The sequence below is a fragment of the Triturus cristatus genome, chromosome 7 (assembly GCF_964204655.1).
Source record: "Triturus cristatus chromosome 7, aTriCri1.1, whole genome shotgun sequence".
NCBI lineage: Eukaryota > Metazoa > Chordata > Amphibia > Caudata > Salamandridae > Triturus > Triturus cristatus.
Window position 1 is genome coordinate 1,776,955,339 of NC_140590.1, and position 23,376 is coordinate 1,776,978,714.

General features: G+C 50.8%; 1 protein-coding gene across 2 annotated transcripts in view; it reads left to right on the forward strand.

The window, feature by feature from the left end:
* LOC146813077 (uncharacterized) overlaps window positions 1-23,376 on the forward strand; it is a 509,801-nt gene that overhangs the window by 346,595 nt on the left and 139,830 nt on the right. For both annotated transcript variants that reach the window (XM_085620067.1, XM_085620068.1), the window contains one exon: window positions 18,715-18,863. In XM_085620067.1, coding sequence (XP_085476193.1) covers window positions 18,715-18,863 — 149 coding nt within the window. The remainder of the gene's footprint in view (window positions 1-18,714; window positions 18,864-23,376) is intronic.

Below are 23,376 nucleotides of genomic sequence, written 5' to 3' on the forward strand. Positions count from 1 at the left end.
CCTGAGGAAGGAACTGTCCCAGAGGAGCTTGAGCCTGATCAGGTTGAGTTCTTGGTGACAGGGGGCCCTTCCAGGGCAGATCTGAGCCAGGGGCAGCAGAGCTGCCCCTCTCTTGAACCCCTCAGACAGCAAGCTGCTGCTGAGGCTGCTGGGACTGCTAGTGGTCCCCATAAGGTGTATTGGGATGGTGGACTCCTGTACTCAGAGTGTAGAGACCCCAAGACTGGTGCCACCAGGAGGTTGGTTATACCTCTGAAGTTCAGGGGCTTCCTACTGACCCTAGCCCATGAAATCCCTTTAGCAGGTCACCTGGGCCAGAACAAGACTTAGGACAGGCTTGTCCCTCACTTTCACTGGCCCCACATGTCTGAAGACACAAAGGAGTTTTGTCGCTCCTGTGTAACCTGCCAAGCCAGTGGCAAAGCAGGTGGCACTACAAAGGCCCCCCTGATACCACTACCTGTGGTGGGGGTGCCCTTTGAAAGGGTAGGGATTGACATTGTTGGTCCCATGGATCCCCAAACAGCATCTGGGAACAGATTTATCCTGGTGGTAGTGGATCATGCTACCAGGTACCCAGAAGCTATTCCCCTTAGGACTACTACAGCACCTGTGGTGGCAAGAGCCTTCTTGGGAATTTTCTCAAGAGTGGGTTTTCCTAAGGAGGTGGTACCAACTTCATGTCTGGATACTTAAGGGCAATGTGGAAGGAGTGTGGAGTGACTTACAAGTTCACCACACCCTATCACCCAAAATGCAATGGTTTGGTTGAAAGGTTCAACAAAACCTTGAAGGGCATGATCAAAGGGCTCCCAGAAAAGCTTAGGCGAAGATGGGACATTCTCTTGACCTGCCTTTTGTTTGCATACAGGGAGGTTGCCACAAAAGGGGGTTGGCTACAGCCCCTTTGAACTTTTTTTTGGTCACCCTGTCAGGGGTCCATTGTGTTTGGTGAAGGAAGGATGAGAGTTACCTCTCAAGCCCCCAAAGCAAGACATAGTGGACTATGTACTTGGTCTCCGCTCCAGGATGGCTGAGTACATGAAAAAGGCAACTAAAACCCTTGAGGCTAGCCAGGAACTGCAAAAAGCCTGGCATGACCAAAAGGCTGTACTGACTGTTTACCAGCCAGGACAGAAAGTGTGGGTGTTGGAGCCTGTGGCCCCAGCAGCTCTCCAAGACAAATGGAGTAGACCCCTCGCTATTGTTAAACAGAAGGGAGAGGTTACCTACTTAGTAGACCTAGGAACTCCCAGGAGTCCTCACAGGGCTCTCCATGTCAACAGGCTATAGCCATATGAAGACAGGGCTGACATGGGCTTGCTCATGGCTACTGATGAGGGACAGGAGGAAGAGAGTGACCCACTCCCTGACCTCCTCTCACAGAACCCTGATGATGGGTCAGTTGATGGTGTGGCCTTGGCAGGCAGCCTCACTGCCCAGCAGCAAACTGATTGCAGACAGGTGCTCAATCAGTTCAGAAACATGTTTTCTCTGACAGCAAGTCAGACTACCTGGTGTACTCATGAAGTGGACACTGGGGACAGTCTGCCTATTAAAAATAAGATTTATAGGCAACCTGAACATGTCAGGGACTGTATCAGGACAGGAGTCCAGAAAATATATATTTGGGAGTTATTGAACCCTCAGATAGCCCTTGGGCTAGTCCAGTGGTCCTTGTGCCAAAACCTCACACCATTGGTGGGAAAAGAGAGATGAGGTTTTGTGTGGACTACAGGGGTCTCAATGCAGTCACTAGGACTGATGTCCATCCAATTCCAAGGACAGATGAGCTAATAGATACTTTGGCCTCAGCCAAGTACCTTTTAGCACATTTGACTTGACAGCTGGCTACTGGCAGATCAGACTAGCTGATGATGCAAAGCCAAAAACAGCATTTTCGACCCCAAGTGGGCACTACCAATTTGTGGTGATGCCCTTTGGTTTGAAGAAGGCACCTGCCACTGTCCAATGGTTGGTGAATACAGTTCTCACATGTCTGGAAGCCTACAGTGCAGCTTATCTAGATGATATTGCTGTCTTTAGCTCCGCCTGGGAGGATCACCTGGTAATGTTTTGGAGGCCCTGCAAAAGGCAGGCCTCACTATCAAGGCCACTAAGTGCCAGATAGGGCAGAGTGAAGTTGTGTACTTGGGCCACCTTATAGGTGGAGGCCAGGTTCAACCACTGCAGAGCAAAATCCAGACCATTATGGACTGGGTTGCTCCAACCACCCAGACTCAGGTGAGAGCCTTCTTAGGCCTGACTGGGTACTATAGGAGATTTGTCAAGGGGTATGGATCAATAGTGACACCCCTGAATGACTTAACTTCTAAGAAAATGCCCAAAAAGGTTCAGTGGACAGCTAGCTGTCAAAAAGCATTTGGTGACCTGAAGCAGGCCATGTTCACTGCTCCCATTCTACAGAGGCCTGATTACTCCAAGAAGTTCATTGTCCACACAGATGCATCTGAATTGGGGGTAGGGGCTGTACTGTCACAATTGAATGATGAAGGTCAGGATCAGCCAGTAGCTTTCATAAGCAGAAGGCTGACCCCTAGAGAGAAACGTTGGTCAGCCATTGAGAGGGAGGCCTTTGCTGTGGTTTGGGCTCTGAAGAAGTTGAGGCCATACTTGTTTGGTACTCACTTCCTTGTCCAGACAGACCATAAGCCCCTCTTATGGCTGCGTTTGGGGGGGGGGAGGGGGGGTTGTTTAGGAGAGTAGGATCTGCTCACATGGGCACCCCCACTTTTTGCTGGTGTTTCACTGCTTTTTGACCTTAGTCTGGCTGTGGCCCTGCTAATCAGGACCCCAGCGTAGCTGCTTCCTCTCTAAAATGGTTTCCATGTACATTAGGTACATCTCTAAATGGATTCTGGAGTGCCTTATAAGCCCCTAGTATATGGTATACTATGTACCTAGGGCATAGGTGTTGGAAGGTGGATATCTGACTATGGTTACCCCCAACTTTTTGCCTAGTGTCTAGCTGGTTTTTCGACTTAGTTGGCCTGAGATCCTGCCATTCAGGGTCTCAGGCTGTCTACTCTCTCTTTAAAATGGACTCCATGTACCCTAGGTACATACCCAATTGGTAAGGATCACCTTATTGGACCCTGTACAGTGTACCCTAGGTACCCAGGGCATAGGTGTACCCTAGGCCTACCAGGGGCTGCAGCATGTATTATGCCACCCCTGGCCTGGCCTTACAATCAGACACAACTGGCTGATCACTCAGCTGGGGCAGGGTCGTGTAATCACCCCTTGCTTAGATATAGTATACCTATATCTACACTCACAATAGACACATGTGTACCTATCAGCCACTCCTATGGCAGGCCTTAACAATCCTGGAGGCAGAGTGCTTGGTAACATGTGAGATGGTGCTCTAGCATGAGCTGAGCCTGCCTGCAGCTTTTGGAACCATGTCCTTATAGCTGTTCTATGATATTGCCTACCATATACTCTTAAGTACCTTATAATCTTACACGGTTATGGTAACTATGGTTTGGCTTTATCGAAACATGTCGTGTAAGATGTCTAACACTTTGGAATAATACCCCCATACCATTTCTGGTGATGAGGATATTATTCCTCCCTTCTAGAGGGAGAGACATGTTAAAATCCTACTTTGCTGTTTAACTCTGACCAAAGCCTCAGCATCACAAAATGGATGCTGCTGCCACAGACACGAGTCTGACCTCCTGCAGCTGGGAGCCCTCCCAGCCAGGGAGGCCTGGACAATAGGTTTCCTGCTTGGGGAGGTGCTAGCACCTCCCCAGACAGACTTTAGTGTATTGGGGCAGGGAGGGCTGAAAGGAAGGAGACATGCCTGGGGCACACAAGGTGTTCCATGCATAGTCCAGTTCAAACCGGTGCTGTGGCACTCCAGCCCCAGTCCTGGCGCGAAACTGGACAAAGGGAAGGGGGTGTAACCACCCCCCTCCCTGGTCCCACCCATAGGAGGGACCTAGCAGGTAACCCAGCCCCCCAGTTTAGTATAAGAGTGGGAGCTGAGTCCCTAGGATTTTGGATTATCCTGATAAACTGAACTTGAACAGAAACTCTGGACCTTCGACATTCGACTACGGAAGAAGAATGAAGAATCTCCCTTGTGGCCAAGGAGTGGCCAACCTGTGCAAACAGGCACCATCAAGCGACCTGCCGTTTGCTTTGCCCGAAGTTCTACGAGGAACCGACTGCAGAGCCCGACCAGCGCCTTGACTTCCAGACTTCTCCGACCCTAATCCACATCCACAGCAAAGCTGAGATCCGTGGAGGCGACGAGAGACGTGGGACCGGCTACCTGGGAAAATTGGCGACTTGCTTCCAGCGCAGCTTCTGAGGCATCCTCAAAGTTGTGCTCTGGGGATTGAGAAGCCCCAACCCCGAGCACCATCTGCACCGAAGATCAGCCCTCCACACTCCACGAGTTCTGCGTGGGGCCCTTCTGCATTTTTCTGCTCGACGTGTCTGTCCGGTTGCTTGCCCGTTGGCTAGTGACCTCTGCGACGGCGAACCCTTGACTTTCCACTGCTGGTTTGGCTCCTCCAGGCTGGCCCTTGCTTCCCTGTGAATGAGAAGCACCTCAGGCCTTCCTGGTCTGCAACAGAAGCGAATCCTTCATTCTGCGTGGGTTGCGCTTGCCAAGGCTTGTTGTGTCCAAACTCGACATCGACGCCGCCGACAGCAAGAGCCCTCGTGGGACAGCTCAACTCCTGGTTCTGGTCGTCCTCGACGCCTCCTGGTACTCGTGGCTGCTGCGACAAGCTTCACCTCTTCACCTGCATCTTCACGACATCGCCTGGTTCCTTCCTGGTTCCTTCCCGGCTCCTGGCTGGTGACCTAGACTCTGTCCCCTCTGCTTGCAGGTATCCTCCTTCCTGATTCCATCCTTGGAATCCACCGGACACTCTTCACTGACTGCCTGTCAGCAACTTTCTTCAGGCATCCATAGGAGTCGACGACGAAACCCGACGCAAGTTCACACCTATGCACCGCGGCCCGTGGGCTAGGTAACTTGAGTACTCCGGTGCTCACAAGGGTATTGACTATCCTAGTGTCTAGTTTCCAAGTCTCTAACTCCTAGTTCCTTCCGAAGTGTCCTAAAACTCTTGATTTCTAAATACTACTATTTCTATTGACTTTAACGCATTACGCGTGAGTGTTTCCACTCTGCACCTGAATCCCGTGGGCCTCCCACTGCCTAGCAACTGATAGGATAGTGTAGCCCCAGCGATTCCCTAGTCCTAGGTCTAGGCCTAACCTGTGTTCGTGACAGTGGTTCTTATACCACTTACTTAGTATATGGTTTGCGTGGCCCCTAGGGCCTAACTGTATTACTTACCTGTGTGACTTATGTATGCTTAAATAAGACTGTGTTGTACTTACCTCGAATCTCATAAAGAGTGCTGAGGGTATTTTGACTAGAATAAATACATTCTATTTTTATAATATATCTGTTGTGGTGTCCTTTCATTTGGTATTTAAGGGGTTGCAAATGGTATAACAGCTGGCTTCACATGCCATACAGAGTTTAGCCTAAGACTGCTCTTGTCCATGCTACCACTAGGATAGCTGGTCTATAAAGGTTGACTTTACAACCAATCACCATAAGGGTTGTTTGGACTGATACAAGGTGTACACTAGAACTAGTGACATCATATATCAGGCCAACTTCTCACAATAGGTACCTCAGAGGCCTACCAGGGGCTGAAGCATGTATTATGGCACCCCTGGGAAGCACTCCAAAATGACACCACAGGTCTGCTACTTCAGCCTGGGTAAGATGGTGCCTGCACCCCTTACTGTGGTATAGGCTACCTAAATCACTACCATTGCACACACATATAAAACCTATAAGTCACTCCTATGGCAGGCCTTAACAATCCTGAAGGCAGAGTGCTTGGTTTTTATGTGAGAGGGTGCCCCTGCATGAGCAGAGCCCCTCTGCAGCGTTCGGAGCACCTCCTCTGATGTTTGTGGTGCAGCCTGACCATATACTCTTAAGTGCATTGTAACCTTGTGGTAAATGCTAACTTTGGACTGGCTGCACGGAAACACGTTGTGTTTGGTGTCAAACACTTTGGAATACTACCCCCTACCCCGCCAGTTCTGGCGGCGGGGTTAGCATTCCACCCTTCTAGAGGAGAGACATGTTGACACTGGTCTGCCCGGTAAAGACGTTCTAAAGCCCTGGCATCACAAAATGGATGCCACTGCCACAGACACGGGTCTGGCCTCCTGCTGCTGACCGAAACTCCGGCCGGGGAGGCCTGGACAATAGGTTTCCTGTCCCAGGGAGGTGTAACCACCTCCCCAGGCAGGCAGATGTGTATTGGGGCTGGACGGGAGCACTCTAGTGCTTTGAAGACCTGCACTGGGGGCACACTTGGTGTCCCTGTGCGTAGTCAAGTTCAAACCGGTTGCAGGGGCTACCTGCCCCTGCTCTGGCCCGAAACTGGACAAAGAAAATGGGTGTAACCACTCCTCTTTCCAAACCCACCCATAGGTGAGTCCCTAGAGTATGTCCATCCCCCAAACTTTGTATAAGTAATGGAACCCAGTCCTTGAGACTTCGGATTTCCCTGGACGAAACTCTGCAACATATCTCCTGGACCTTCGACTTTCTATTTTCGCTAGAAGACTGAAGAAATCTCCCTTGGGGACAAGGAGTGACTCCCCTGCTTGGCAGGCACCAAAGAAGCAACTGTCCGGTCTGCAACTCAGAAGCTCCTGCCGGACGCCAAAGTCTTTGCATCACCAGAGGTGGATTTCCAGACTTCCCCAAGGCTACGCTGAGTCCACTGCAAAGCTGAGGCCCGTGGCTATCGTGGGTGACGTGGAACCGTGACCCCTGGACACCGTGATCTTTTGCCGATCCATCATCTTCCTGGTCTTCCTCGAAGTTGTGCTTTGGGCTCCGAGTAGCCCCAGCCTTGAGCACCTCCTGCACCGATGATCTCTGGCCTTCACTCCACAAGTGACCCGTGGGCCAGTTTCAAGTGCAACCGTTCAAGGCTCCTTCGCAATCGGTACCCCGTTGGCTAGTGGGTCCCCACGAAGGCAACTCCTCTTCTGATTGGGCTTTCCTGGTTGCTCCAGACATGCCCCGACTTACCCTCACTGGGTGAGTCCCCCAGACCTTGCTGGTCTGCATCGACGTCCTTCTTCTATTTCCACGTCACTTGCCGTTGCCAAGGCTTGTTTGGTCCATCCTGGTCGCCGACATCGCAGCACTCAGACTTCGTGGGACAGCTCGAATCCAGCTCCTGGTCATCGTCAACGCCTCCTGGACCTCGTGGCTAAAGAGTCAAGACACCCGTCAACTCACCTGAAGCACCGGACATCTGTGGGCATTGGTCTATCGTGCACCTGGTCGCTGGTAAGTGACCCAGACTCTGTCCCCTCTGCTTTCAGGTTCCTTCCATCCTCGATCCAGTCTTGGATTACTTCGGACACTTCTCCTCTTTCATGGCAGCAGCACTTCTTTGCCAGCTTCCATTGAAAACAGCGACGCGTCCCGACACCAAAAGACACCTATGCACTCGGCTTCCCTGGGTAAGGTAACTCGAGTACTCCGGTGCTCCCGTGGGTGTGTGCTGTAGACACCTCTAAGTCCAAAAGAGTTCGCTTGTAGTCATCCTCTGAGTGTCCTTAAACTCTTAATTTCCAACCGCGACTTTCCCCATAGAAGTTAACGGCGATTCGCGGCTGTGTTCTCACACTACATGCGTCCCCCGTGGGTGTCCTGTGTCACTACCTTGGGTGGTTCCTTGTGGTCCAAGCACTTCTACAGGCTCTAGGCCTTGTGTCTAGTTCAGTCGTGGTTCTTATACGACTTTATTGGTATATGGTTTGGTACGCCCCTAGGGCCCAAACGTGTATTTGTGCTTTGTACTTCGAACTCCAGCCTCATAGAGAGACTAGAGGAGTGTGTTTTATCTTAAATATATATATTTTAAATATATACCTGATGTGGTTGTCCTTTCATTTGATCATTCAAGAGGTTATAGACTGGTAAAACAAGCTGCTTTACATTCCTTCAAGACTTAGCCTGAAGGCTGCTCTCCATAGCTACCACTAGGATAGCTTTCAATAAAGGTTGTCTGTAACTTATCACCATAAGGGGTTTGTTTGGACTGGTAGAAGGTGCCCACTTTAATTAGTGGACAGCATATACTAGGCCAACTTCTCACATGCAGGCTGTGGCTCTGTGATGGTCGTCCAGCGGCACCGGTGAGACCACGGCTGTGGTGCGAAGTGATGCGGTGGTTGTTGCGGTGCTGGCAGGTCACGGTGGAAGCAGAGTCTTCGTCGCTGCTGAAGCACTGTCGTCGGCTGATGAACTGGAGTCGATGGTGCCGGCAGGCCAAGGCAGCTGTGCGGGATGAGGACGGTGCGTTGTGTAACTTACGAAGGGTGCCCTCGAACCACCGTGCAAGCAGCGACGTCAATATTGGCTTGGAGCGGGGTGGTCGGGGATACCAAGGCGTTGTCATGAAGCGAGGCGGTGCAAAGCGCGGTGCCCACAGGTCACTGTGCAAGCAACGGCTTGGTGACGGCGTCGGTGAGACCAGGCTGACGGCGGTGCCCTCTGTGGTGCCTTCAGGACACGGAGTTGGCAGCGGTTTCGTAGGCAGTGTTGGGTTTCTTTTTCTTCAGTTGCAGCACAAAACAGACAGTCTCTGGTGCTGATGGTAGAAGACCTTGAAGTCTTTGCTGTTTCTGGACTTTTCGAACGGGTGGCAAGCTCTACCTCAAGTCTTTGGAGAAACTCACAAAAAGGAAGTTGCAGAAAGTTCAGTCCCGTCCTTTCACTGCCCAAGACAGAAGCAGTCACTGCAGGCCAACACAGCAAAGCACACGCAAAGTGGTAGTCCCTTCTCATAGCTTCCCCAGCTCTTCTTCTTGGCAGTGTTCTTGGTTCCAAAAGAGTTCTAAAGTCCTGGGGTCTGGGTCCCAATATTTATACTCCAGATTCCTTTGTCCTCCCAGGCAGAGAGTGTCTGTGCTTAGCCAAAACCAGTTCTATCCTCTCTGGCCCAGCTTCCTGGCAGGGGGTGGAGACAGCATTGTGGAAGGCAGACCAGGCCCATTCAGGTGCAAGTAAATCTCCTCCCACTACTCTAGATGCAGCCCAGGCCTATTCAGCCCAGCATACTCTCTGCAGCCACTGCACATCCCTAGCCCCTGTCACTCCAAAGCCAGACAGTCAATCCACATCCTAGCCGAGGCAGACAGGATTGCTAAGCAAGAAAATACCTACTTTCTAAAAGTCGCATTTTCACACACAGAATGTAAAAATCACCTTTACTAAAAGATGCATCTTTAGATTCTGAGTCAGGCATACTGAACTTTATCTTCCTATCTGGTCCCAATGGGAAGTTATATTTATAAGCTGGTATAAATTAAATCCCATGCTTTCCTATTGGCCAGATAGCTTTTCAATAGTGAAAAACGAAATTGGCAGTATTTCACTATCAGGACATGCCACACACATCAGGGCATGTCCTACCTTTCACATACACTGCACCCTGCCCACAGGGGTATCTTGGGCCTACCTTAGGGGTGACTAATATGTAAGAAAAGGGAGGATTAGGGCCTGGCAAGTGAATGCACTTGCCAAGTCGGCATGGCAGTTACAAACTGTGCGCAGACCCTGCAGTGGCAGGTCTGAGTTACTTTTTCAGGACTACTCATGTGGATGGCAAAATCAGTGCTGCAGGCCCACTACTAGCATCTGATTTACAGGCCCTGGCACACTCAGTGCACTTTACAAGGGGCTTACCAGTAAATTAGATATGCCAGTCATGGAAACGCCAATCCATAGTACAAATTTCACAGACCGCATATGCACTTTAGCACTGAATAGCAGTGGTAAAGTGCCCACAGTCCCAAAACCAACATCAGCAGGTCAGGGAAAAACAGGAGGAAGAAGCAAAAGGTTTGGGCATAACCGTGCAAAAAGGGCCTTTTACAACAAGCGTATTATAATTAACACTAAAATTTGTCCTCATGAGACTGCACCGTCACACATTTATCTTCCTTGTTTAATATACCTGCTCGATGGTTGGGTCGGCACGCCGCGGTCGTCTCCCTCAGATTCATTATTAAGGGTGGGTTGTGTGGGGGGGTGAGAGGGTGGTTTGGGAGCGGCTTTAGGGTTTGGGTTTCTTTTTTCGTATGACTGTGTTTTATTGGTTTTTTTCTTGTGGCATTACATAATTCTTATGGCATGACATATCTGTCTTCTTCATTTCAAATCTCAATTGGCTGGTGACAATGCACAACATTTCAAACCCATACCAGAGCAGCAAGCTCTAGTCTATATTCTGGAATACTTCTTGGGGAGATAGCACGCTTCTATTTTAAACTCCAGTATCATCATTTATGATGGATACATCTGCCTGTGGATTCCTCACCTTTTGAATTACCACTGCACCCGCATTCCATTTTAAACTCCAGTATCATCATTTATGATGGATACATCTGCCTGTGGATTCCTCACCTTTTGAATTACCACTGCACCCGCATTCCACAGAAACTTGTTTCTAGCTCTCCCATGTCGACGAGGACGTCACAATTGCACGGCTCCGCTTGCGACTCCTTATGACGTCATCAGAGCCATAAGAGGACCTCGTCGGCGTGCTGCCGTCAGTTCCCTTTTTTCCGCGTCGGCGACGCATAAGGGTTTTCTGGGACTCTCCAATTGGTTTCATTATTACTTTGTTTCTTCTTCACTCTTGGAGTAGCAGTGTGATGGCTACTTTGAAGAAGTTTGGATTTAAGCCTTGTAGATGGTGTGAGGGACATATTTCCATCTCTGATCCCCACGATGACTGTCTCTGGGGTCTCTCGTCGGACCACAACGTCGGAGGCTGTTCCAGTTGTTGGAAGATGAATCTGAAGGCTTTGAAGGAGCGTGAGGCTAAGCTTTTTATGGCAAAAGCAAGGAGAAGAGGGGCTGTAAGAGGTCAAAATTGAAGTTGTCGACCTCACATACTTCGAAGTCGTAGTAGCATAAGAAGAAGAGAAGGCATGGTTCTAGACGCCTCTCTTCGGAGAGTAGGGCTTCAAGGTTGCCTTCTCCGGCTCCACTACGTCACTCTAAAGATGTCATCTCGCCTTCTTCTTCTCCTCAAGCGACTCCGACTCGCTCACCGATGCCGAGGGGTTCTCCAGCGCCAAGAATATCTCCGGCACCAAGAGATTCTCCGGATTCCAGGGAGTCTTCTCCTGTGCCTGTGGCCGCGCCTGTTCCGAATCCGTCGTCTCCGGAGCCTCGGCCTTCATCTTGGCCTCGAGTGGACTCAGACTCCACTCCTTTTCCACCCTTTCCTGGGCCTGGGTCGGATCCTTCGCATTTTCTTAATGCGATGTGCGGCATGTTTGCCAGGGCAGCCTACCCTACCGGTGCGCCGTCGGGCCCCATGGGTCCGCTTGCTTTCAATTTGGGCGTTCCTCATCAATATGCACAGGCACCCTTTATGCCGTCGGAGCCCTCCTGGCACTTTCCAGCTCCAAGGTTTTCGACGCCGGTTACTCAATATCTGGCGCCATCTGGTGGTCCTTCTTCTTCTCGGTTTTGGTCGGTGCCGTTACCTGCTTCGGAAGGTCTTCCTTCGACGCCGGCACCGCCCTTGGCGCCGCTTACGCCAATTACAAAGTTGCGGTCATGGAGGTAAGCCCAAAGACTGCTGTAGGAGGAAGAATATCGGCAGGATGAGGTTGAAGAAGGTGAGGTCGATGACTGTTGATGAGTTTGAGGGCCATCGAGAGGCAAGTGGTTTAGACACTTCCCGAGTAGGAGCTTTCTTCGCCAAAAGCCTTACCTTCTCAGGATGTTGCACCATACCTTGCTGTCATGAGGAAAGCTGCTGAACTTTTAGACCTTCAGTTACCCACAGCTGATTTCAGGCCAAATATTCTCACAAAGGTGTTCTATTCTCCATCTTCTGTGGTTGAGCCTCTTTTACCTTTTAATAAGGCCGTGACAGAGCCAATTCTGGAGGTATTGTGGAAGCCCTTATCAGCTCCTGCTGTTTCAAGGACTGTAGCAATGAGGTATAGGCCTGCTCATAAGGATCCTGCCGTTCGTTCTGCTCATCCTTCGCCAAAAAGTTTGATAGTGCAGGCTTCCTGTTCTAAACAGTCGGCTGGGTCTTTCCCTCAAACTCCTGGAGACATAGACTCTGAGAAATAGGAGCAATCTGCCATGAAGGTTTTCTTTTCTTCGAGTATGGCGTTAAAGTCTACCAATGCAACATGCTTGTTGGGGAGGTATATACATGCCTTAATGGACTCAGCCAAACAGTTGGCTCCTAAATTGCCTAACAATGATTGTGGTTCCTTTTTGGAGATTTTGGCGGATACACAGGCTGCAGCCCGTCAAGTTATTCAGTTTGGCCTGGGCACTGCGGATTCGGTGGCCAGGGTGATGGGTTCCTCCATTGCTACTAGGAGGCATGCCTGGGTTAGGTCTTTAGGGTTCTCTCCAGATGTGTAGGCTACTCTTCATGATCTCCCGTTCGATGAATCCAAGCTTTTTGGTGAAAAGTCGGATTCTGGGCTGCAAAAGTTCAAAGACAGTAGAGCCACTGCAAAGTCCTTGGGTCTTTAGTCCCAGTGTAGGGGCTTTGGTTAAGGGAAATATCGTGGTTTTGGTAAGGCTGCTTCCTTTCGGGGCCGTCAACAACCTCAGCAACAGCAGGAGCAGAACCCTCTGTACAAGTTGTACAGAGGGAAAGTCAGAGGTCGACTGCTGGGTGCATCCTGTCAACTCTCCTCCTCCTCTTCCTCCCCTCTCCACACCACTGGTACCACAGGAAAGCAGCTCAAGATCCCCCATCTTAGAGCATGCTGGTCCTGTAGGTGGTTGTGTTTCCCATTTTCTACAAGATTGGAAATCTATCACATCAGACATTTGGGTTTTGAATCTTGTGGAAAATGGGTACGCCCTTCCCTTCCGAGAGTTTTCACCTCCTTACCCTCCTTGCTAGGGCTGGTGTTCAGGGGACCATTAGCTGCTTCTGCAGCAGGAGGTTCTTGTTTTGCTTAAGAAAGGTGCGATATAGGTGGTTCCGGAGTAGGAAAGGGGTCAGGGATGCTACTCCCGCTATTTCCTGATTCACAAGAAGGACTGCAGGTTAAGACCGATCGTAGACTTCATGGTTTTGAATTTTTACCTCAGGTTCTCTTGGCACTGCAGCAAGAAGACTGGATGATGTTGATTGACTTACAAGGGGCATATTTTCACATTGCCATCCTGAAGTCACATCAGAAGTATCTCCGGTTTACGGTAGGGTCGCGACATTATCAGTTTGCTGTCCTCGCGCTCGGTCTCACTTCCACACCACAGGTCTTCACTAAGGTGATAGCGGTGGTAGTAGCTCATCTCGGAAAGTCGGGGATTCCTGTTTTCCCCTATTTGGACGACAGGCTGCTCAAAGCAAAGACGCCGGAGTTGGTGCGGCGTCATCTGCAAGTAACAGCACAACTGTTGTTCGACTTGAGTTTCTCGATAAATGTACCCAAATTTCACCTGGTGCCCTCACAGCGCAACCTATTCATAAGGGCAGTACTGGACACTACTGTGTGTCGAGCTTTCCCGCCTCCGCAGAGGATTCTCGACATTCAGGAGATGATTCCTTTGTTTCGCCTTTGAGCGGTTGTTCCAGTCCTGAGGGTCCTACGCCTGCTCGGTCTGTTCCCTTCCTGCATACTGTTGGTCAATCATGCACAATGGCACATGAGGGCTCTCCAGTGGTGCCTCCGCAGGTATGGTTTCAGCACAACGGAGATCTCTGGGAGATGATCAGGATCTCCAGAGACACTGCTGTGGATCGGTCTTGGTGGAGTTGGGAGGGAAACCTGTCGCAAGGAAAACCCTTTCAACTTCCTCCACCGGTGTGCACAGTGATCACGAATGCCTCCACTCTAGGGTGGGGTGCTCCTCTGGGGGATCTGGAGATCAAGGGTCTCCGGAAGAAAGATTGCTTCACATCAACCTTCTAGAATTGCGGGTGATACATTTGGCTCTCAAGTCCTTTCATCCCTCCCTTCGCTGTCAGTCGGTGCAAGTCCTGACAGACAACACTACCGCAATGTGGTACATAAACAAACAGGAAGTTGTAGGCTCGTATCGTCACTGCAGAGAGGCTCTGCTACTCTGGTCTTGGGCTCAGGTCCATCAGATTTGTGTGTTTGCAAATCATCTGGCCGGAGTGCTAAATGTGCGTGCGGACAGTCTCAGTCGGCATTTCTCTGCCGACCACTAGTGAAGGCTTCATCCAGAGGTAGTCCATCATATCTTCCTGCAGTGGGGATTCCCTCTGTTGGACATTTACGCCACTCAAGAGAACGTGCACTGTCTGTCATTCTGCAGTCTCCAGTTTCCAAAACGGGGAGCGTTGGTGTTAGACTTGGCATCTTTTGGCGTGTTTCCCCAGAGTTTTTGCTTTCTGACCTCCTGTTTTTTGACTCTGTTTGTGCTGGCTTAGCCTTTTTGCGCACTTTTTTCACTGCTGATCAGTGGTAAACTGCAGGTACTCCTGTGGTAAAATGTGTTATGGATTGGTGTTTCCACGAATGGATGTTTGATTTACTTGTTAGTCCCTAGTAAAGTGCACTGAGTGTGCCAGGGCCTGTAAACCAAATGCTACAAGTGGGTGTGCCACCCACGTGCGTAGCTCTGAAAAGGTAACTCAGACCTGCCAATGCAGATTCTGCGCGCAGTTTGTAACTGCCATGTCGACTTAGCCAATGCACACACTTGCCAGTCTCTAACCTTCCCTTTTCTTATATGTCAGCCACCCTTAAGGTAGGCTAAAGGTACCCTTGTGGGCAGGGTGCAGTGTATGTGAAAGGCAGGACATGCCCTGGTGTGTGTGTGGCATGTCCTGATAGTGAATTACAGCCCATTTCGTTTTTCACTATTGCAAGGCTACCTGTTCCCCATAGGACAGAATGGGAAGTTTGTTTATAACATCTTATAAACATAACGGGCCCTGGGAACTAGGTTGGAAAATAAAGTTTAGTATGCCTGAACTCAGAATCTTTCAGTGAAGGTGATTTTTACATTCTGCGTTTGAAAATACCACGTTAAGAAAGTAGGTATTTTCTTGCTCAGTCATCCTATGTGCCTCTGCTGGAATGTGGATTGCCTGTCTGGATTTTGGATGACAGAAGTCTGGGGAGCAGGAGTGGCTCCAGATAGTCTAGGTCGGGTCAGGAAAGGGCTGAATAGACCTGGGCTGCAAAGGGAGAAGGGGAAGGAGATTTCCTTGCACCTCAAAAGGCCTTGTCTGCCTCTGACAATGTAGTCTCCACCACCTGCCAGGAAGTCACACCAGAGAAGGCAGAACTGGTTCTGGCCGGGCACAGACACTCTCTGCCTAAGAGATCAAAGGGTTTTGGGATATAAATATTGGGGCCCAGACACCTGAACCTTAGAACTCTTTTGGATCAAAAAGACTGCCAAGAAGAAGAGCTGGAGAAGCTGTGAGGAGGAACTGCTGTTTTTCTGTGTGCTTTGCTGTGTTGGCCTGCAGTGGCTGCTTCTGTCTTGGGCAGTGAAAGGACTGGATTGAACTTTCTGCAATCAAATTTGTGAGTCTCTCCAAGGGCTGGAGGTAGAGCCTGCCCCCTGTTCACGAAGTCTCAGGAACAGCAAAGACTGCAAGCTTTTCTGCCCTCAGCACTGGGGTCTGAGTGGTTTGTGCTGCAACAGAAGAAAAACAACTCAACAAGGTCTACAACGCGCTGCCGACTCCGTGTCCCAAAGGCACCACAGAGGGCACCGCCGCACCGCGACCCTGGTCTCACCGACAACGCCTGCTGATGCCGCCACCGAGCCGCTACTCGCATCGCGACCTGTGGGCACCGCACTCCGCACCGCCTCGCTGCACGACAACGCCTTAGCACCGCAGAGGGCCCCGCCGCAACGCTGCACCACGACCCTGGTCTCACTGACGATGCCTGCTGAAGCCGCCACTGAGCTGCTGCTCGCACCGCGACCTGTGGGCACCGCACTCTGCACCGCCTCGCTTCACAACGACGCCTTGGCCTCCCCAACGATGACGCACCACGCCAAAATCGATGCCACTGCTTGCACCGTGGTTCGAGGGCACCGCTTGTAAAGTTACACGACACACCGCCCTCATCCCACACCACAGCCTTGGCCTATCGATGCCGGTGCCATCGACTCCAGTTCGTCAGCAGACGACCACGCTTCAGCAACAACGACGACGCTGCTTGCACTGTGACCTGCCAGCACCGTGAGGAGCACCGCCTTCATCTCGCACCGTGACCCTGGACTCATCGATGACGCCATTTGACGCCGCCACCGAGCCGCTGCTCGCACTGTGACCTGAGGGCACCGCAAGCTGCACTTCGCACCGCAGCACATGACGCCTGCCGACGTCAGCGCTCCTGACTCCCAACAGAGAGGAGATCGACCTGCAACGCGTGTGACTTCGAGGGCCCCGACGACTCCGGAACCGACCTCCGGAACCGAGGCCGTGCTTTCGGAAGCTCAATGAGAGGTCATCGACGCCCTGCATTTCTAAAGGGTACTGTTTGCGGGTCTTCCTGACACCGTAGCTGGCCCGCGACGCCGCGGTCAGCCAGAACTGTTGGATTTGTTTGCTCACGACGCCGTGATAGCCCCGGACGGAGCTATCGACAGCAAGTAACTATTTTTAAAGCATATTTTGATAATGAAGATTTTGAAGTAATGTATTGTGGATTTTTATCGTTTTTGGTATTGTCTTAAGTATAAAAAATGTAGGATATTTTTCTAAACTGGTGTGGTGTCCTTTTGTAGTGCTTACACTGTATTACTGTTGGTTATGTGCAAATTCTTTACACACTGCTTCTAAGATAAGCCTGACTGTTTGTGCCAAGCTACCAAGGGGGTGAGCAGGGGTTATTTTACGAGTGTAACTACCTTATCCTGACTAGGACGAAGGGTCCCTATTTGGACAAAGGTGCAAACCCTTGCCAACTAGAGACCCCCATCTCTAACAGTTGGGGGACACGTTTCAGTTGGTATGGGGTTCACAGCCCCTTTACGCGTTTCCTCCCATACTCTTGATTTCTCAGGTTCTGGGAAGATTCGCCAAGACCGGGCCAACGTCATATTGATCTCTCCGGATTGGCAAAGAAGGGTGTGGTACACAGATCTACTTCACCTTTCATTGCTCCCTTCTCTCCGTCTCCCTCTCAGGCCAGACCTCCTCTCGCAATCGCAGGGACAGGTTCTACACCCCCACCTCCAGAGCTTGCACCTTCATGCCTGGAGATTGAACGGGGCAATCTGACTTTGTTCTCTCCCACCAGATGTGGTGGATGTTATTTTATCATCCAAGAGACACTCCACAAAATCTATTTATTCTTCTAGGGTGTCCACATTTGTGAAATGGTGTGGAGAGTGGTCCTTTGAAGGCCCATTTGTCTGATGTGCTTGGTTTTTCTCTTTCCTTGGCTCAGCAGGTTTGTGCTGTGGCGACGGTAAACGGTTACTTGTCAGCCTTGTCGGCTTTCTTTTGTTTACCGGACCAGCCATCTTTATTTAAGTTCCCCATTGTTATGAGGTTCAATAAAGGCCTTACCAATAGGTTTCCTCCCACTCCGTTCATTATGCCTCAGTGGGATTTGAATCTAGTAATTAACACAACACACAGAGGGTTGAGGCAAAGATCCTGCACCTATTACTAATAGTGGTCTGATAATATTGTGATGGTGCTGAAAAAACCAGGAAGTGCACCCTTCTCCACCCAAATAGAATCAAAGACAGAAACCAGAATTAGCACCCATCATTTGAAAAGTCTCATTGAAATTGATTAGGACATGAAACATCCATAGCGACCAGTAGAAGAAGCAGGTCCAAAATTTGCTTGTAGTCGAAAATAAGTGTTCTTTATTCAAATATATTCAAATGCTTAAAATCCAAAGACCATAAAAGTGAATCTGTTAGCCAACGCATTTCGTCTCTATCGAGACTTCTTCAGGGCTCAAAGTTAAATATATGTAGATTCAATTGTATTCCATTTAGGAAAAGAAAAGTTTCAATGGCACAGATGAGTGTTGTTGTACAATAGTTGTCTGAAATGAATTGTCATCAAATAATAACAAGATAGGCAGGGTGGCCAGCAACGATCTAAAGCGTCCGTATTCCAAAGCGGTACCGCTACATATATTTACCTTTGAGCCCGGTTTCTACTCTTACCCTGGCAAGGTGGGTTAAATGAGTTGCTGCTTTGAATGTCAATACAATTGTTTTGATTGCTTAATTCTCTAGGGTTTAATTGGCTTTAAAGCCATTTTGCTCTGGGGTGAGAAGACGTTCCTAATATGATGCTTTCCAGCGCGTCTATGTTCAGACCTTTTCCTCATAAACCTGTGGCTCACACTTTTTTGGCAGCAGTAGGTGTAAGATAAAAAGCATAATGAAGCTTTCATTCAATCTTGCAATAAAATGCACATATCCCTATGGTAGCAAAGTAAAGTCCTAATATTGTTAAAGACACAAAGGCGGATGTTATTGCTCCACCATTTAATATTTGCTTCATCATTATTAAAATCATGACTTCCCTTTGCTACCCAGCGCTAAATATCCGCTTGGTATGAGTAAGTGCATATGTAATACTAGGTGGCAATTTGGAGGTTTCAGTACAGAACTTTAATGTTTAATTTTGTCACATTTCTCTTTAGAAAAACAGGCATGTCCTGCAGAGTGGATATCCTTCAGGCATCACTGTTTCAGCTTCTTTAGTTCCAAATTCTCGAATTGGGATTCCAGCTTGAAATACTGTAATTCCCTCAATAGTACCCTAGGAATATTTAATGATACAGATACACTGGTAAGAAATGTAAAATAATTTCTCTTTTGCTTGTTTCTTGTTTTTATAAATGTATTTGCCTGATTATTTGTGTCTGTTTTTAATTCACGTAATTTTACTGTCAGAAAAAATTACCAGTAGATATGTCTAGTCTGTACAATTCCAAACCTGATGTCACTACACTTATCCATTAGCACTGTATTTTGTCTTTTCATGTTTGATTTATCGATATTTCTATATATAGCTTTCCAAGACACCACAATGCAACGCATGTGTTGTCGAAGGTAGGAAGGAGAATTTCTGGCTTTGCAATTGGTTGAGTGCCTTGCTTCATTTGTTTTTATTAGTTTTTGTTGGAAAAGCTTCCTGGCTCTCACAGAAACCATTTATGACCATATTTAAAAATGTTACTCAAAAGATAGCTTTTTTGGTTTCGCCAATGGGCTGATGAAAAAAAGCAGATAGTTCTTTAAAGCACAAAAGAAAGCCATGTCATGTATTTTCCGCAAAGACAACATGCAAATTGTTGGTGTATTTTCTTTTTACATTTTTTCACCCATTCGTCCACACTGCTTTTGTCTTTGCTGTACATTTAAAATTCCCAGTATGTGGGGGGGCGTGGCTTGCTGCCGACGGGAATGGCCGCGCAGTAGCGAAGCTCTGCAGCGCCACTCCCGAATTATCCTGATTTACTGAGCCCCGAGGCCCCGACCCGTGCGAAGAGTCGGCGCTGCTGGTTCCGGAGCCCCTGCTGACTAAGTGGAGAAGTTTGGGAGCGATCGGCGGTGGGGCCGAGACGGGGCTCCGCTCCCCGGTTGCTGGTGGACTGCCGGGCGGTCGAGAGGTGCTGCCCTGTCGGACGCGGCGGCTGCGGGAGGCCGCAGTCGCGGCCTGGGACAACCGGAGCGGGGTGAGCTGCGGCGCGGCACCCCGGGTGATTCGAGGGCTGGTTCGGCGGGGGCCCCCCCGCCATGCACGGCTCATTAGAGGCACCAGGGGCAGACGGAGGCTAAATGGCGATAAATTAACGGACGAAGGCAGCGGAGCTTCGGGCCTGGTGGTGTGGCCGGATCGCGACCCACGGTTGCTGCGCTACGACAAGGAGGGCGACTGAAGAGGTACTGTGGTGCAGGATCGCCGCTCTGTGAGGTGGGACCAAGGGGCTTGATGACTCCTGGCCCCGAGTGCTGACAATCGCCAGTCGGAACGAAGCGCGGCCCAGGCGGGCGCAGGAATACGCGAGGCTGCGGTGGCGGCCTAATCTACCTGGTGGAGAGGCAACTTGGGGCGCGACGCCTCCTGCGGGATAAAGGCTTGTTCCGAGAGACTCTGTGGCCCCCCCTGCACCTCAGAGACCCTGCAAGAGACAAGGCGTGATTTGCGGCGCCATCGTGGCAAAGGATCGGCGGAGTTCCAAACTGGATGACCGGACCGCCGCGCCGTCGGTAAGGGGTGCGCTCGGACACTGGAGTGAAAGGAGGGTGGCGGTGGTCGGACGCTTGCTGAGGCGGAGGAGAGGGGCTCGGCGCCTCCGTTGCTGCCGTTGAGTGTGTTGGGGTGTGCGGACGGCCGCGCCACCGGCCAGGCCCTAAAACTGTAGCGGCAACGGCGTGGGCCCACAGGAGTGTCTGGAAGCTGGACTGATACCCGATAACGGCCAGGCCACGGTATTTTGGAGATTCGCCCGGGAGGTTGGGTGTCCCCCTCAGGTGCTGAAGACGGAGGTGTGGGCGCAGTCGACGCGCTTGCCTCCGAGTGGGGGGGGTGATTCTTCTACTCTCCGGCCCCAGTAGTATGCTAGGGGTGAAAAGATAACGCTCGACTGGGGCGAGAACGCTTGGGGGACGACCACCACCTACACAGCCTTCATGGAGAGCGGGGTGAGAGACTGGACAGGGGGTCCTCGATTTCCCGCTTCTGCGGCGGAGAGGGACTCGGCCGCTGGTGCTGCTCAGACGACGACTGGCTGCGGGAGCTGAGGTACGGCCCTACTGGGTGGCGGGACCCAGAGGCCGCTCTCCTAACCAGGACGCCAAGTTTCCCGGAGCGGGGGCACTTGGCTGGAGTGCGATTATCCTGCTGAGGTGAAGTAGAGACTGGGAGGGCAGCGACTGGCCATACCCACGGCCCATCGCAGGATCTTGCGGCCGAGTGGGGTGCCCTGGCGACTGGGGTGTAGCCTGCGAAAACCGACAGGCCGGGTGGAGGTTTCCACCGCGGGCGGCGGGGACTAGCGGCGGCGCCTCATAGCTGCGGAGTGCCCCCTGGGGGGTGATCATGCCTTCCGGGCGGCACAACAAAACTGGGACACAGACCAAACTAGAGAAATTCGCATGGCACCAGCAGCTGGGCGGCGATCGGGCTGGGACGCCGGCCTCGGAAGGTAGGAGCGACCCGACGAACAAAGACCTCCTGGACGCCATCACTGCCGTTAAGACGTCCCTTGAACATCGGATCGACACTGTGGCCACCGATGTTGGTCTGATCCGCGAGGATGTGAAAAAAATTGCCGACCGGGTGGAGGCAGTGGAAAGTGTCACCAAAGAACTGTCAAATGACACCGGCCTCCTCAAGCGTGAGGTCACTGACCTGCGTACCTCTCATGAGGTACTTGCCCGGCAGCTGGACGACTATGAAGGCAGGATGCGCCGGAATAATGTTCGAATTATTGGTGTTCCGGAGCGGGCGGAGGGGCAGGCCGTGGACCTCTTTGTCGAGGACCTGGTCCTCACTCACTTACAGCCTAGGGGACTCTCCAAGTGTTTTTCCATTGAAAGAGCCCATCGAGTGCCGGGGGGCCTCCCTAGGCCGGGGGCCCCTCCCAGACCAATTCTGGCCCGAGTGTTTAACTTCCGGGACCGTGACCTTATTCTTCAAACGGCGAGGGCGGCTCCATCCGTCACTGTGGAAAACAGCAACATTACGTTCTTTCCAGACTTTACCCTACGGGTCCAGAAACAAAGACGAAGCTTCCAGGAGGTGAAAAAGGCCCTTCGCGACCTTGACGTCAAGTACGTAATGATGTTCCCTGCCAAGCTGCGAGTAGAGGCCGAGGGCAAATCATGGTTCTTCATGCGCCCGGAGGATGCTTGGGATTGGCTGGAGGGTTGGCGCACTGCAGACAAACGGAAGAAAAAGGGACCTTCGGCGGCGGATGCGGCCGATGATTGGCGCCAGCAGAGACGCTCTCCTGTACGTTCGGACTCTGGGGCCCCGGGCCCAGCGGATGAACATTAGCTCTGGACGCTGGTAAGAGGGTATGGGATCTACTATGGCCGCACCGAAATTCCCCTGTCGATGTCACGAGGCGGATTACTATCCTCATGGTGACATTACTTATTGTATGGATTGACCTCATGAGGGGAGTGAATTGAACCCTTTGTTATGTTGTCAACGGGGACCCCCATTGTAGGCAGTGGAGGGGCGAGAGCCGAGCTCCCACGAACATAGCTGGTTTCCCTTCAACGATGCGTTTATTGCTAGAATTGTTTTCTGGATTGGTGTGGGGGAATCTACTTCAAGCTCGTAGCTGCGGGGTGGAGGGGGGTTCTGGCAACCCGGGCAGTGCTTAAACGGAATTCTCTGGCTTGTTGAGAGTAGTGGGGGGGGGAAGGGGACGGTTTTTGTAAAGATGTCAGCTGTTATGATGGGAGTGGGGCAATGCACGTTTCCTCGAAGTATTTATGGGGGGGGCGACAGGCACTCTGCATGTTGGGGGAGGCGGGCGGTTTTAGTCCCGTTTTGCAGGGAAGCAGGGAGGGAGGGGTAGTTTCTTGGATTGAGTATGTTGGGGGGGTGTTACTTATTGTTTTTTTGCAGCAGTCCTACAAGGTAAATTTTGTCACTACAGGGCACGGACTACTCACCTACTGATCTCTGATCTCCTCTCCGTCGTCTTAGGGCAAGGCAGTGGGCGGCGGGTAATGATATTGAGGGTGTTGGCTATGGGGCCCCTATACACTGGTCACCCCGACCATTCCTGCATGTTGCTATCAAGATCTTATGGCTATGGCTCAGAGACTTAGTCTAATGTCCTGGATCGTTAAAAAAAAAAATCCCAGTATGTGGAGATGCAATTAACCAAAAAGGCAGGAGATGTCATGCAGGAAATCGAACACAACGTGTTGTCCCTCAGTTCCTGGCCATGTTCAGCAATTGTGCATTACCCTGTACCATATTGTTAAACATAGTCTAATGTTGAAACAAAGCTGTTTGAAAAAAATGAATCTGATAGAGACTTCTAGCTGCGAGATTCCTTACCTTAAACTGAATCTGAAAGTTGTCGATCAGTACCCCAGTGTTCTGGTAGGTGGTGTCATTTGGCTCTGCATAAGCGCTAGAAGTGATATGCCTGATGCTATATAGGTGCAAACCCAGCACGCTGATGTCAGATCTTTCCTTTCCATGACAGATAGCGCTGATCCATGAAAAGCTACCCTCAGTTGCGTTTTGACTGTTTTTGCTTGACTTATTGTCTAACTTTTTTCAAAAGATTGCTCTCCTGAGGACAGGCATCTCGCTTAATAAACCTACT